Source organism: Carassius gibelio, chromosome B5 (genome assembly GCF_023724105.1).
Source record: "Carassius gibelio isolate Cgi1373 ecotype wild population from Czech Republic chromosome B5, carGib1.2-hapl.c, whole genome shotgun sequence".
Classification (NCBI taxonomy): Eukaryota; Metazoa; Chordata; class Actinopteri; order Cypriniformes; family Cyprinidae; genus Carassius; species Carassius gibelio.
Genome location: NC_068400.1, coordinates 10,589,895 through 10,604,891, shown reverse-complemented (window position 1 = coordinate 10,604,891; position 14,997 = coordinate 10,589,895). Strand labels below are relative to the sequence as shown.

Below are 14,997 nucleotides of genomic sequence, written 5' to 3'. Positions count from 1 at the left end.
TTCTTTTTACAGTAATTTTTTTGTATTGTTGTTGTTGTTTTGAGTATTTTTAGATGATTGATTAGAGAATAAACAGCTGTATAAGTGTATAATATATTTGAATACAGTCTGTTTCCCTGCAGTGGTGGAGTGCAAGCTGCGGAGGGAAGAAGGCGGCCGGAGCGTGCATTACAGAGAAACCCTGTCGCTCCTGGACGCTGGCGTCAGAAAGAGGAAGTGTGTGGGTGACGCCGAGGCCCCGGAGCAGCTGGAGTCCCCCGAGGAGCAGATACACACCAGCAAGCTCAAAGCAGAGCGAGCCCTCGACGAGGACGAGCTGTTCCTCTTGAGCTACGTCCCTGCTCTCAAAAGACTGACGCCGCAGAGAAGAGCCGCCGTCAAGATGCAGATCCAGCAGATCATGTTCGACGCAGAGTTCAAAGAGCACTGAACACTGCATGTTTTATAATTAAATCTGATATTTCTGTACATATTTCATTGCAATAACTTACAAAGTGAGAGTTTTCTATGTGTTGTATATTTTGCCTTCTCTTTTATCCGAATGTTTAAAGCTGATATCCAGGCTTTGGTCATTTAAAAAGTCCTTCTTTCGTAAAAGGACACTATTGAGAATGTATTTGTCACATTAAATGTTATTGTGCTAATCTTTAGTGAGTGCATTTGTGTGTGCTGGTGTGAGATCAGAGAGAGCAACAGACTTCATGAATGCACATGAATTTGATATTTATTCATGCCATCTAGTCAATTAATCAATATTCATTAAACAGGCCTTTACCTTATAAAAAATGTAAATCAGAATTAGCTTTATTTGCCAAGTATGTGCAAACAAAGAAGGAATGAATTTGTTGTGTTTTTTGTACGTCATGCAAACATACATTATGACACGAGACCAGAAATAATATTAAAATAATAAACTGCAGCATTACATGCATTTGTCATTAAAACACACTCTTTTTTTGTTGTTGTTGTTGTTGTTGCACAAATTGATTAATTGGAATTAAATGCATGTTCATCATTTGTGAGAGACAGAAAAGCCCATTAATCCCAATCAAGCAAGTAAAGCAAAGACTCTCCGTCAGCAGACAGACACTGTTTATTTGTATCTGCGTTTGATCGGTGTGGCTTAGGACAGATTTTGAAAATCCATTAATTCCTGGATGAAAACCACTTACAGACGGACGTGTATGATTACAAAGGATTTGTTGAGAATGAATGGAGCATATACAATGCCTTCGCCTTTTTATTGAAAATGAGACATTGCACTGTGTCTCAGTGATAAGACATAAGACTCTTCACATATAGGCTATAAATCAAGACTATCCTATCATAACCTATACAAACATGTTCACACAACATGGATTAAACTGAACTGACCAAGCAAATATCAGACCATGCTTGTGCTTAATTATGAACCCTCTGGGGTTGTTCATCTGGGGATCACACTTGTGTTTAAATAAGTAAGAAAGGAAAAGAAAGGAGGCAGGATCAGTATGAATGCTTGGATCTGGAGGGTTAAACAGGTGTGATATGAACTAAATCTCATGCAAATGCTGAAGCCAAAGCTGATCCTCTCAGAGACCTTCATGCTCTCCGTCGACATCCAGCAGAATCAAAACACATAATGCCGTGCGTTTATCTTTCAGCACAACAATGAGGCTTTCTGCCTCTGTGTACATCTCATTTGATACAGTGCGATCTGATTTCTTGTCAGCTAAAGCCAGATTACCTCCATCTCCAGCGCTCACTAACACCTTCACAAAACTGCCCAGATTAGCTGGGATTTCTCAGCCACTTTAAACATTTTTTCCTCCTGGCTGTATAGAGGGATAATGTTTTGTCTGCTTGCTTTTAATCTATTTGGTAAATGGGGGTTTGACACAGAGAGCAGAGTGATCCGACTCTATATGAACACGTTCTGCTCTGAACCCGACCGCATTCTGGCTCAGAACCAACTAGAAATGCCATGGACAAGAAGAGCTCTGTCTTCACCATCGACCGCATTCTGAGCGCAGACAACCACAGGATCCCCAGCCTGCAGGAGTCTTCGGCCCCGGGGCCCTGCGAGGAGACGCCGGCCCCTGAATCTGCAGAGAATGGAGACTCTATGAATCAGACGGACCTCAGATCGACCTGCTGCTTCTGTTCTCACTGCGGAGAGATTCTGCACACGGCTGCCAGTAAGAGAGCTTTAATGACACAAAAACATCTCAGAAACGACCGTCACTTTTTTTGTTCTGTTTTCAAATGTGCTTCTCTTCAGTGTGATGCAACAAAGATAATAGTATAAAAATATTTTAATGTAAGTGTGAAGGAAATATAACAAAACAATCAAAACACTTGAAAATGAATGTGAAGAATGATTTTTATAATGTTATATAGTGTTCCTAGTTTCATTGGTAGAGCATTGCTTTATGTTCTGTGTTATTGTAGTATCATTGAGGTATTTATCATTGTGTTTTCATTAACATTTTGAATCAGTTTTTATTTTCATTTTAGAAATTTTGATGTGTGTAATTTTCCAATTTATAGAATATCTTATTTTGTATTTATATATGTCTATTTTAATAATTTTTTATTTTATACTTACTTTCAGTAATTTTTGTATGTAGAAATGTTTTGGGTGAAATATATATTTTTAAGTATTTCATTTTTATATTCTAGTTTGTTTCATGTAACAAACGTCTTAGTTAATTATAATAATACCTGTTTTAGTTGAAAATTTGCTTAATTGTAGTTAAAATAATATTATACTGGTTTGATTTTTGGGTGTGACATGACTTGTTCTCAAGATGAAGTTTGATTATATTTTCTCTGTTTAATCTTGTGGTTAGGCTGATGCTGATCTCTGTGGTTTTTGTTGCTGTCGTGTAGTTTGGGGTAAGCGGATGTTTGCAGAAGCTCACAGCAGGGAAAGCTTCAGTCATGTTCAGAGGAGGGTTCGGCGTCACCGCACCATCTTCACAGAAGAGCAGCTGGACGCTCTGGAGGATCTGTTCAGACAGAACCAGTATCCAGACATCCACACCCGCGAGCAGCTGGCCCAGAGAACACACCTGCGCGAGGAGAGAGTCGAGGTTATCCACGGAACTCAATAATCATGTCATATCCCACCCAAAACAATAGATTTTTTAATTATTTACTTGATTTAAAGTTGTTCCAATCCTGTACACTCTTAAAAATAAAGGTTTGTTATTTTAAACGGATGGTTCAGTGGAAAACTTGTTTCTTATTCTGAAATTAAAAAAAATAAATAATTACATTTTTTCATGCAATTCAGAAAATTCAGAATTGGGAGAAATAAAAAGTCAGAATTGTGAGACATAAAGTCAGAATTGTGGGACGTAAAGTCAGAATTGTGGGACGTAAAGCTGTAAAGTCAGAATTACAAGACATAAAGTCAGAATTGTGAGACGTAAAGCCAGAATTGTGAGATGTAAAGCCAGAATTGTGATATGTAAAGTCAGAATTATGAGACGTAAAGTCAGAATTGTGAGACGTAAAGTCAGAATTGCGACATGTAAAGTCAGAATTATGAGACGTAAAGTCATAATTGCGAGACGCAAAGTCAGAATTGCGACATGTAAAGTTAGAATTGTGAGAGATAAAGTCAGAATTGTAAAGTCAAAATTGCGAGAAGTAAAGTTAGATTTGCGAGACATAAAGTCAGAATTGCAACATGTAAAGTCAAAATCGCGAGACGTAAAGTCAGAATTGTGACATGTAAAGCCAGAATTTCGACATGTAAAGTCAAAATTGCGAGACGTAAAGTCAGAATTGTGACATGTAAAGCCAGAATTGTGAAATGTAAAGGCAGAATTGCAAGAAGTAAAGCCAGATTTGTGACGTAAAATTTGAATTGCGAGACATAAAGTCAGAATTGTGAGACGTAAAGTCAGAATTGCAAGACGTAAAGTCAGAATTGTGAGACGTAAAGTCAGAATTGTGGGACGTAAAATCAGAATTGTGGGATGTAAAGTTGTAAAGTCAGAATTACAAGATGTAAAGTCAGAATTATGAGACTTAAAGTCAGAATTGCGAGAGATAAAGTCAGAATTGTAAAGTTAGAATTGTGAGATGTAAAGTCAGAATTGTAAGACGTAAAGTCAGAATTGTGAGACGTAAAATCGAAAAGTTAGAATTACGAGACACGTAAAGTCAGAATTACAAGATGTAAAGTCAGAATTGCGAGATGTAAAATCTGAATTGTGGGACGTAAAGTTTTAAAGTCAGAACTACAAGACGTAATGTCAGAATTGTAAGACGTAAAGTCAGAATTGCGACATGTAAAGTCAGAATTGCGAGAGATAAAGTCAGAATTGCAAGAAGTAAAGCCAGATTTGTGACATGTAAAGTCAGATTGTGGGACGTAAAATCAGAATTGTGGGACGTAAAGTTGTAAAGTCAGAATTACAAGATGTAAAGTCAGAATTGTGAGATGTAAAGTCAGAATTGTGAGACGTAAAGTCAGAATTGTGAGACGTAAAATAGAAAAGTTAGAATTACGAGACACGTAAAGTCAGAATTACAAGACACGAAAAATCTGAATTACGAGACACGGAAAATCTGAATTGCGATACGTAAACTCAGAATTGCGAGATGTAAAGTCAGAACTGCGAGACGTAAAGTCAGAATTGCGAGAGATAAAGTCAGAATTGTAAAGTCAGAATTGTGAGATGTAAAGTCAGAATTGTGAGACGTAAAGTCAGAATTGTGACATGTAAAGTCAGAATTACGACATGTAAAGTCAGAATTGCGAAGTCAGAATTGTGAAATATAAAGTCAGAATTACAAGACGTAAAGTCGTAAAGTCAGAATTACGAGACACGTAAAGTCAGAATTGTGAGAAGTCAGAATTGTGAGATGTGAAGTCAAAAAGTTAGAATTGTGACACATAAAGTCAGAACTGCAAAGTCTCAATTGTGAATTATAAAGTCAGAATTGTGCGACGTAAAGTCAGAATTGTGACATGTAAAGTCAGAATTGTGACATGTAAAGTCAGAATTGCAAGACATAAAGTCAGAGTTGTGATATATAAAGTCAGAATTCTGAGTATTTATCTTGCAATTCTTACTTTTTTCTCAGAATATATTTTTTTCGGCTTGCATTATGCTCTTTTCTATTCAACAACAGCTGTAATACCAATTAATGCTGAAAGTCAATAAATAGTGACTTTGTTTGTTTAAGGTGTGGTTTAAGAACCGAAGAGCAAAATGGCGACGACAGAAGCGGCTTCCGTTCAGCCTCCGAGGACCAGACGACTGGAACACAGTCCTTCATAGCGACTGACATGAAGAATATGATGTCAGGATCATTTCTGTCTGATGCGTGGAGATATTAAACTCTTTCCAACAGATGACAAGTGTTGAGTGTCACTAGGTCTTCATTTATCAACTGTCATCATTTGTATCATATTTTACTAATATTTTTAATATTTGTATTTCAGATAATACTTTTTATCATTTTTCATGTTTTATATGAATTTTCAGTGCAACACATACTTTAGAAATTACTTAATCAGATTCTGAAAATTAAGTACTTGTTATTAGATTAAATTAGTAAATAGTAAATTAGCATTAGTAAATTGAGGGAATGAATTTTGTAAATTGTGTGCACGATTTAGCCTTATATTTTTTCCCTGTGTCATGAGCGGGGCTTCGTACATATATTCACACAACAGAAATAAATTATTCTTAATAATTATCCCTAATTATCATTCATATATTTTTATAGTAAATGATATTTAAATATATAAGAACTCAAATATTACAATGTATTGATTTTTTATTTTTTATTTTTATTAAACCTGTGTTAAACACAGTCAAAGTACAGTAAGGACTACAATAATAAACATGAGACATAAAACACAAACAAAACAAAAATATGTATACAAAAATACATATATAGCCAAGGGGGTGGGCTAAACATTAAGCAAATATTTTATATTAAAGGACAAATGTATTTTAATAAAATTAAATGTATAATGTACTGTAATAGCCTACTCTTTCCTTTTATTTGAGGGAATATTAGTATTAGAAATTAATAATAAGCTCAAAGAAAATGAGAGGTCAATGTAATCAGTCATAAATGTAGTCAAAATTTTCACAAAATAAATAAATGAATACATAAAATAAAATAAATTAACATGAGAGGAATGCCAAAATGAATGGTTTCAGTCATCATATTACAAAGATAATAATTCAAATCTATATATTTTTTTATTTAACAATAAAATTGTCTACTGGTAGTATCTATGTAAATTTTAAAGTTTACTTTCTCTACCTTGGGTACCAATAGTTTTTTTTTTCTTGGCAAAGTCCAAATGGCCTTTCATAATAAACCTTCATTGCAATGTGTGGATAAGCGCACGATGACGCACGCCGCTGACGTCAGTGGCGAGAGCTGTAGTTGTTCGCTGTTGCGCATGCGCAGCCGCAGCGCCGCGTCAGTTTCGATTCTCTACCGTCAGAAACACAAACCCAATCGCGTCAGTGACAGAAACCGAATCAAACACACCGGATTCCGTACAGCTGTTTGCTTTCACGCAGTCTGTTGTCCTCAGAGTCTCCAAACGCGTAAGACGATTCGGTTTTATTATTATCGTTCTCTAAAGAAGCAGTTTAATGATGCTAATGCTACCCATGACGCTTAATGAATGAACTCAACTGCCAAGAACACAATATTAAGGAATATTTTTAGTAAAACACTACCTTTTCCTGTTATTATGCTATCTGAGCAGGTGTCAGTGTGGTTAAGATAGTATTTTAGAGTTAAATACATCAGTTTAGCTTTAGAAGCTAACACGCATTTCATGAAACATTATTATTGTTTGTGTGGTTTAATATTTGTATCTTCTGTTTGCTTGTTCTAAATGTTACTTGGGTGAATAATTAAATAAGTCATGTATAAAACAAAATATATATAAATAAAATACGGTACTTTACTATGATTGTATCTAAAATCATTGAAGGTAGCTATATTGTGAAGCCAGCCATCACTTCATACTGAATTGTGTTACCAGTTAAATGCAGATAAGTAAAATGTAGCTTTTTCAAAATCTAATGTGCAATTACTGAGCTTATAATCCATTATTTTGACTTTCTATTATTGCAATTAGGGTGAAAATGTCACGCGGAGCTCATAAATCACACACTAACCCGTCTAAACACACGGCTTCTCTGAAAGCCAAGGGACTGAAGGACATCCGGATCGATGAAGAGGTCAAGATTTCGGTGAATATTGCTCTGGAGAGGTTCCAGTACGGCGATGAGAAAGGTTCGAGCTCCTCCTGTGATGTAGCATTGAGCCTGGTTCAGGCATTCCTGTTTTATGAGTTTAAGGATGTCGTTGTGTCTCACAGAACTGGATTTTCCTTCTTCATTGACGAATACCGAGAGAGCGTTCATACATCGGCTCGCTCAGTCCCTGGGTTACATCTCTAAAAGCAGAGGGTAAGCTGAATTTGCATCATTATAAATGCATGCTGCTGTACAGCATTGTTCAGCTCAATACACTTCAATACCTCCAGAGTAATATTGTAAATTGGGGATAATATGGAGTTGTTGTGAACGGCTCTTGCAGGAAAGGCTCCAGTCGATATCTTACGGTGAGGAAGAAGGATGGGACGGAGGCGTCTCGCTCCATCATGACCTTTAACCTCTCTCACAACTCCAAACACATGGTGCAGAGCCTCCTGCAGAGGTTCCCCATCACTAATAAAGAGCGCAGTGAGCTGCAGCCGCGCACCGAGAGAGCCGTCTTCACGTCTCCGGACTCCAGCGGTGAGTCTTCAGCACAGCCCGCCAAAATAAAAGCTTGGTTTAACTTGAAGAAATTACGACAGAAATATATTGACATTGTACAGCAGAATGTATGTCTCAAATAAAATGGTTGTAAAATTAATAATAGATAATAATACTAAATTTTGTAGGTGTGAGGCAATCTTTGTTGTTGGTTCATCCTCTCATGGTCCGTTTGTAACAACAGTAACTCTTTTTGCTGATCAAAGGTTAAAACAGATGAAGTAGAAAAGTTTTGCACCTGTACGTCTTAAACTTGCTACATTTCTGCCGACAAAATCCCCGGTTCAATCAACTTATTTTCAAGTCATATAAAAATAAGTTATTTTTAAGGACCCTTAAATAACAAAAAGATTTCAGTGATATTTTTAAGTATGGTCTTCCATTTGGATATGAATATAAGATGTTTTCTTCCTTCTGTTTGTGTGTTGTTGGTATGTTGGTTCCTCCAGACAGTAAAAGCAGGACCAGCGGTCGTCTGAGTCACGGTATTTCTCAGGTTCCTCAGAAGCGAGGCCCGTCTGATCTGGACTGTTTCCGGAGAGCTCTGCCCGTGTTCGAGCGTCAGGAGGAGATCATCCAGACCATCAGGGAGAACCAGGTGGTGCTGGTTTTGGGTGAGACCGGCTCCGGCAAAACCACACAGGTGAGTCCTGTCATGATGAATGCAGCTGAAGTTCACCGTCTCATGAGAACAGAAGAGAGGGGCGGAGTCAGCAGAGCTCATTAGCATTTAAAGGGACATGCACCAACACAGGTAAAAAGTGTTTGAACTGACGTGCTCCCTCAGATCCCTCAGTTCCTGCTGGACGACTGCTGTCGGAGCGGGATTCCCTGCCGGATCTTCTGCACTCAGCCCAGGAGGCTGGCGACCATCGCTGTGGCGGAGCGTGTGGCAGCGGAGCGCGGAGAGAAGATCGGACAGACCGTCGGCTATCAGATCCGTCTGGAGAGCAGGTGTACAACAGTTATAGGGCTGAGCGATGTCCTCTGAGACACGGCTGATGATGATAATTCAGTAATGTTTTATAAATGTGAAAATGATTTTTTTTTTGTCATTTATTCAAACGATTCGTTCAAAATGTGGATTGTTTAAGTGAAACACAAACAGACAGTATTTCGTTTAAATTGTAATGTTAACTTATTATTAGACTTGAGTAAAATCTATGACTTTTGCAGTCACGCAGATATTGGGGAAAATGTCACTCTTGCTGATATTGTTAAACTATATCATATGATTTAAATATAAGAGTAAACTCATGGGAAACAATGACTTGTAATGTCATTCAAACAGGCTACATGACACGAGTAACGCTAACAATTACTGTTTTTGACATCAGTAGCACAGATATATTTATAGCAATAGACAACAATACATTGTATGGGTTTCTTTTATGCCAAAAATCATTAGGATGTTAAGTAAAGATCATGTTCCATTAGGAAGTTTAGTAAATGTCCTACTGTAAATATATCAAAACTGTATGTTTGATTAGTAATATTCATTGCTAAGAATTCATCTGAACAACTTTAAAGATGATTTTCCTCAATATTTAGATTTTTTTGCTCCCTCAGATTCCAGATTTATTCTAAAGCTTCTTTATTCAGCTTTTAGATGATGTATTTCCATCTGAATAGCTACACTGGTGCTGATGAATTGTGGGTATTGTCTGCTCCTCAGAGTCTCTCCTAAAACGCTGCTGACGTTCTGCACGAGTGGAGTCCTGCTGCGGACGCTGATGTCCGGAGACGAAGCCCTGTCCACCGTCACACATGTCATCGTGGTGAGCAGCGCACAATCTCTAGACGAACGTCTCTGTGTGTTCTCCGGCTCGTGTCCTAATGTCTTGTGCTCCTTCAGGACGAGGTGCACGAGCGAGACGGCCTGACAGACTTCTTACTCACGAAGATGAAGGAGCTGGTCCAGAAGACGCCGTCGCTGAAGCTCATCCTGTCCAGCGCCGCTCTGGACGTCAATCTGTTCGTCAGATACTTCGGAGCCTGTCCTGTCATTCACAGTAAGAGAACGGATAGAAGAAACCTTGAAGTTATGATCCAGCAACACTCTACTAAAAGCTTTCAGTTGTTAACAAACAATGAACGGTTTTTATCTCTATTGTAAACTGAGATTAATGAATGCTGTAACTAGTGGAGTGTTACCAAAACAGATTCAGTACTGATTTGAATTAAAGTGGCCAAAATGTGACAACATAATTAAGTTGCATTTATTTACATTCACTTCAGGAATTGAGTTTCTAAAGTTTCTAAAGGCACTCTTTAAGTCTGAATGGAGCACAACCCTGATAAACATCATATAGAAATGTTTGTGTCAAAATTCACCAGATTTGATGCTTGATAACAACGTTGTATTTTCTTTGAAGTCAAAGGTTGTCCATATGAGGTCAAGCAGCTGTTTCTGGAGGACATCCTGCGCACCACCGGCTACATCAGCAAAGACATGATGAAGTACAAGAAGGAGGCGCAGAGAGGTGATGCTCAGCGCCGAAACACACGTTTAGGAGAATCACCATTTTTGTTATGTTTCTAGTCTCTTCTGCTCAAGGGTGCTGATCAAAATACATTGAAAGTTTTTCTGTGGAAGCTGTGATGTGTTTTATTTCCGTGTGTGTGTGTGTGTGTGTTCAGAGGAGAGACAGCAGACGTCTCTGACGGAGTGGTGTGACGCTCGTCTAGACGTCCTGCAGCCCGAGGCTCCGAGGGAGAAGACACACACCTGTGTCCTGCAGGAGAACGACCTGCTCGATGACGGCGGCGACAGTGTCTTCAGTCAGACGGTACTGTCTTCCTCCCCCAAACGAGTGTTTAATACGCTCAGATTTGAAGTGTTTGTGCTGTGTGTGCGCAGAGCGAGAAGGACGTGGCCACACTGGAGCCCTGGCTGCTCAGAGAAATGGACGCCTGCATCTCCAACATCTTCTTGAACCAAGACGCCGACGCCTTCGTGCAGCTCTTCAATCTGATCCTGAACGAGAACATCAGCGGTAGGACTGTCGCAGCTCGTGTTTCATATCAAACCACTTCGTTAGAGATCTCTGATTTTAGGCTTTGAAAGCCAAGGAAGTAGTGCGTGGAAAGTTTCTGTCTGACCCTGTTGATTGTGATGGAGTCTGGTGTGTTTGTGCTGCTCTTTCAGTGGATTACAGACACAGCGAGACGAGCGTCACGCCGCTGATGGTGTCCGCCGGACGAGGTTTTCTCAGTCAGATGGAGCAGCTCCTCAGTATGGGTGCGAACGCCAACACCAAAGCCTCCAACGGATGGTGAGGAGTCAGAAACACAACACACACAACACAGCAGAGACAGTTTCTGATATCCAGCAGTGGGATCATTATTGTTCATTAAGGCATAAAAACCCTTTCTTGAACAAAATATTCACCCAGCACCAAGTCATTGATCATATACTGTTTGGACAAAAGTATTGGCACCCCTTCTAATGAGCAGCTTTGACTACTTTAGTCATTTCCATCAGTTGAAATCTTAATGTTGAAGCATATGATGATATTCTAGTGAACTGTGTGCTTCTGATTTCACAGCAATGGTTTGGACAGGAGTCTTATATTCTATCCTGACAATGGCTCTGTGTGTAAGACAAGCTTCAGAAAGAAGTGATTGATCGAGTCAGTGTGGAAGAACTTGAGTGGTCTGCTGTGACTTTAAACACAGACCTCCAGCCAAACACTGATGGAACAGAGATGGAAAAAATCATAAAGTTTTAATTACATGAATTGTTTACATTTTTGTTGACACAGTTTGGAAGTACCTTTATCTGTCCTAAAGAAGGGGGTTCCAATACTTTTGTCCAAATTGTGTATATACACTGTAGTTTACACACACAAACACACACCCCTACACATACACCAAAACACACACACCGATAAATGTATGTAAAATATTTTTTTTTCTTCAGTTTTCACTTTCACAGTTCACTTGTAATTTTGTTGTGCTTTTGTCATTTTTTTTTTTATTTCTATATAGATAATGTATTAATTGTTGATGATAGGTGATTTATAATTTATAATATATACTTTCTGCTTTAGCTTTAGTTATTTGAGTACTTGAGGTTATACAAATAAATTGTTACATTTATATTTATGTAGTTATATGTAAGTTATGAGCTCTATAATAACTAAAACTAAATAAGCAAAAAATATCAAACAAAAAAGAGAAAAAAATTCTAAATATTAAAGGAAAGCCCTAAAATAAAATTAATTAATAAAAAAATAACCATAATATTAAAATAAAACTACCATTCATTTAAGTGATCCTACCATAAAAAATATATATATTTAAAAAATTTCCCTCAGATCCTCTTGTAAATAAAATAAATAATAATATTTCAGTTCATTTAGTTTTTCATAACCATTTTGTGAAATGAGTTACATTGAGTACAGTCACTTATAAATGATGTAGTTTAGCACTGCTTCATCACATTGAATTAAATGCAGTTAGTATTGTTCCGATCAGATCCTTGTTCAGCATCACTTCCTGCTCGTCTCTAGCTAGTTCAGTAACAGGAAACAGGTGTCAGTCGCTCTTGGAAAGCTCTAAGTGATCGATTACTGTGGTGTGTATTTCAGGACGGCTCTGGACTGGGCCAGACACTTCAATCAAACTGAGGCTGTAGATCTGCTGGAGTCTCACATGTGAGCTCTGCGTTTGACTTCATCTCACAGAGTCTGTGTGTACAGCCCCTGCTGAGGTGTGTGTGTGTGTGTGTGTGTGTGTGTGCAGATGGTGTGTCGAGGCAGGTCAGCTGGACGAGGCGTCTCTGGTTCAGACGGCTGCTTCAGAGCTGAATCCTGAGGACCAGGAGCTGCTCAAAGCGTATCACCACAGCTTCGATGATGAGAGAGTGGACCTGGATCTCATCCTGCATCTGCTCTTCACCATCTTCCAGAGCTCTGACGAGGGTGAGACACACACGGGTTCATATCTGCTCCGATACGACACAGACACGAGCTGAGCTTGTGTTCCAGGCTCCTGCTGTGAATCTCATTAAACCTGGTTTATTACTGATTTTTTACAATTCTCATTGCTTTAGAATTGATAAAAAATAAAATAAATATACTGATATTTTTGTATTACTGTAAAACAGTTATTATTTCACAATAAGGAAGGACGAATTGATAATAAAAAAAAAAAAATTGCATTCAGGACAGCAATACAAGTATTATTAATTAAATCTGGTTTTATTTTAATATTTTGTTTGTTTTTATTTAAAAAAAAATGTCTTTTAGTTTTTATTTAATATAGTTTTTATTCTTTTTATTTTTAAACATTTTTAAATTTTTAATAAAATGTTTAAAATAAAAAGTTTTTTTATTTATTTATTTTTTTTCAGATAATGTTTTTTATTTCAAGTGTCCACATTTTTTTTTACATTTACTTTCCATTTTTGTTTTTTATTTAACTATAATAATACTGGTGTAAATACCTTACACTGTCAATAATATGTAATTATTTTTAGTATGTTTATGTTTAAAAATTGAGGCGTTGATGTGCTTAAATGTCATGAAAATAATGAATAAATACGCCATAAAACAGGTGTTGTTCATAATTCGTAATGCTTTTCACCTTTGGTTCTCTAAACATATTAAAACAGGTGTTAATCTGGTTAATATCTTGTACTTCTCAGGCGCAGTGTTGATATTCCTGCCGGGCTACGATGAGATTGTGTCTCTGAGAGATCGCATCCTCTTTGATGATAAAAGGTTTACAGATCACCAGCAGAGGTCTGTGTTTGTAGAGTTGAATCCAACAAGTGAAAAGGAAGTTAAGAAGACGTCTGGCTGGTTATTGATGAACTAAGTGTGTATCACAGGTTTCAGGTGTTCATACTACACTCTAGTATGCAGACGTCAGACCAGAAGAAGGTTCTGAAGAACATGCCGAAAGGTGTTCGCAAAATAGTGCGTATCTGTTTCTCTCATTACTGTGAACTCCACACAGACTCCTCTAAATCTGATCAGCTCAGACAATCTCCTCTCGTTCCCCAGATCCTCTCCACCAACATCGCAGAGACCAGCATTACAGTCAACGACGTCGTGTTTGTCATCGACTCGGGCAAAGTTAAAGAGGTGTGAAGTTCATCAGGGTTGAGTGTGTTTCCTCAGCATCGCATCAGTGTCTCAGCAGTGGATGTGAATGGGTGCCGTCAGAATGAGAGTCTGATAAAAACAGCACAATAATCCACAGCGCTCCAGTCCATCAGTGAACATCTGGAGAAGATGAAATCCAGTGACGGCACCCATTCACTGCAGAGCATCTATTTCCCTTTTTGATGTTGTATTCTCGTTCTTGTGTTTGCTGCAGAAGGCCTATGACGCTCTGAGTAACGTGACCATGCTGAAGATGGTGTGGATCTCGAAGGCCAGCGCTCTGCAGAGGAAGGGCAGGTAACTCTCACACATCCGTGTGTCACACATGACCAGCGTGTGATTGTAGGACTGACCGAGACGTGTTGTTTAGAGCGGGCCGCTGCAGACCAGGCATCTGTTTCCATCTCTTCAGCCGTCTGAGGTTCAACAACATGCTGGAGCACCAGGTTCCTCAGCTGCTGCGCATGCCGCTACAGGTACACGCGTGTGCAAACACAGAACATACAACACAGCGCAGCATGCCAGAGTAAAGGGATTACCGTATTTTTCGGACTATAAGTCGCACCTGAGTATAAGTTGCATCAGTCCAAAAATACGTCATGATGAGGAAAAAAACATATTTAAGTCGCATTCATTTAGAACCAAGCACCAAGAGAAAACATTACCGTCTCCGGCCGCTAGAGGGCGCTCTATGTGTTCAGTGTAGGCTACAGGAGAACTGAGCAGCATAGAGCGCCCTCTGGAGGCTGGAGACGGTAATGTTTTTTCCTGGTTCATGTCTCTTAGTTCATTTCTCTTGGTTCATGTCAAATTAATTTTGATAAATAAGTTGCACCTGACTATTAGTCACAGGACCAGCCAAACTATGAAAAAAAGTGTGACTTCTAGTCCGGAAAATACGGTAAATCCACCCATAAATACAAATCGCTATCATTTACCATGGTTTTGTGTTAGGAATGTGGGTATATGTATGTATTGTACAATATTATTAGTGTAGACATGTATTAAATGTGTCAAAGGAAGAGTAATGGAATATATGCTACTATTGAAGACCATTGATTAATTTAAAAACATTCAGAATGATT

At 38.3% G+C, this 14,997-nt stretch overlaps 2 protein-coding genes across 3 annotated transcripts in view; both read left to right on the top strand.

The window, feature by feature from the left end:
- Positions 1-790: 790 nt before the first annotated feature.
- LOC127957122 (dorsal root ganglia homeobox protein) lies at positions 791-5,359 on the top strand. The gene is made up of 3 exons (XM_052555510.1): positions 791-2,177; positions 2,872-3,074; positions 5,185-5,359. The coding sequence occupies exons 1-3, from the start codon at positions 1,964-1,966 to the stop codon at positions 5,284-5,286; spliced, it is 519 nt and encodes a 172-aa protein (XP_052411470.1). The 5' UTR covers positions 791-1,963; the 3' UTR covers positions 5,287-5,359.
- A 1,010-nt stretch (positions 5,360-6,369) lies between these two features.
- LOC127958165 (3'-5' RNA helicase YTHDC2) overlaps positions 6,370-14,997 on the top strand; it is a 15,238-nt gene continuing 6,610 nt past the window's right edge. Inside the window, exons 1-19 of one of the 2 annotated variants that reach the window (XM_052556965.1) lie at positions 6,370-6,572; positions 7,115-7,272; positions 7,358-7,448; positions 7,579-7,778; positions 8,249-8,442; positions 8,587-8,753; positions 9,475-9,577; positions 9,655-9,811; positions 10,175-10,282; positions 10,440-10,588; positions 10,660-10,795; positions 10,948-11,074; positions 12,392-12,457; positions 12,546-12,724; positions 13,450-13,546; positions 13,636-13,723; positions 13,811-13,891; positions 14,127-14,209; positions 14,283-14,388. In XM_052556965.1, the coding sequence (XP_052412925.1) occupies positions 7,122-7,272; positions 7,358-7,448; positions 7,579-7,778; positions 8,249-8,442; positions 8,587-8,753; positions 9,475-9,577; positions 9,655-9,811; positions 10,175-10,282; positions 10,440-10,588; positions 10,660-10,795; positions 10,948-11,074; positions 12,392-12,457; positions 12,546-12,724; positions 13,450-13,546; positions 13,636-13,723; positions 13,811-13,891; positions 14,127-14,209; positions 14,283-14,388 (2,283 nt within the window). In that variant the 5' untranslated portion in view covers positions 6,370-6,572; positions 7,115-7,121. The remainder of the gene's footprint in view (positions 6,573-7,114; positions 7,273-7,357; positions 7,449-7,578; positions 7,779-8,248; positions 8,443-8,586; positions 8,754-9,474; positions 9,578-9,654; positions 9,812-10,174; positions 10,283-10,439; positions 10,589-10,659; positions 10,796-10,947; positions 11,075-12,391; positions 12,458-12,545; positions 12,725-13,449; positions 13,547-13,635; positions 13,724-13,810; positions 13,892-14,126; positions 14,210-14,282; positions 14,389-14,997) is intronic. The other variant, XM_052556966.1, reaches the window with a different exon arrangement.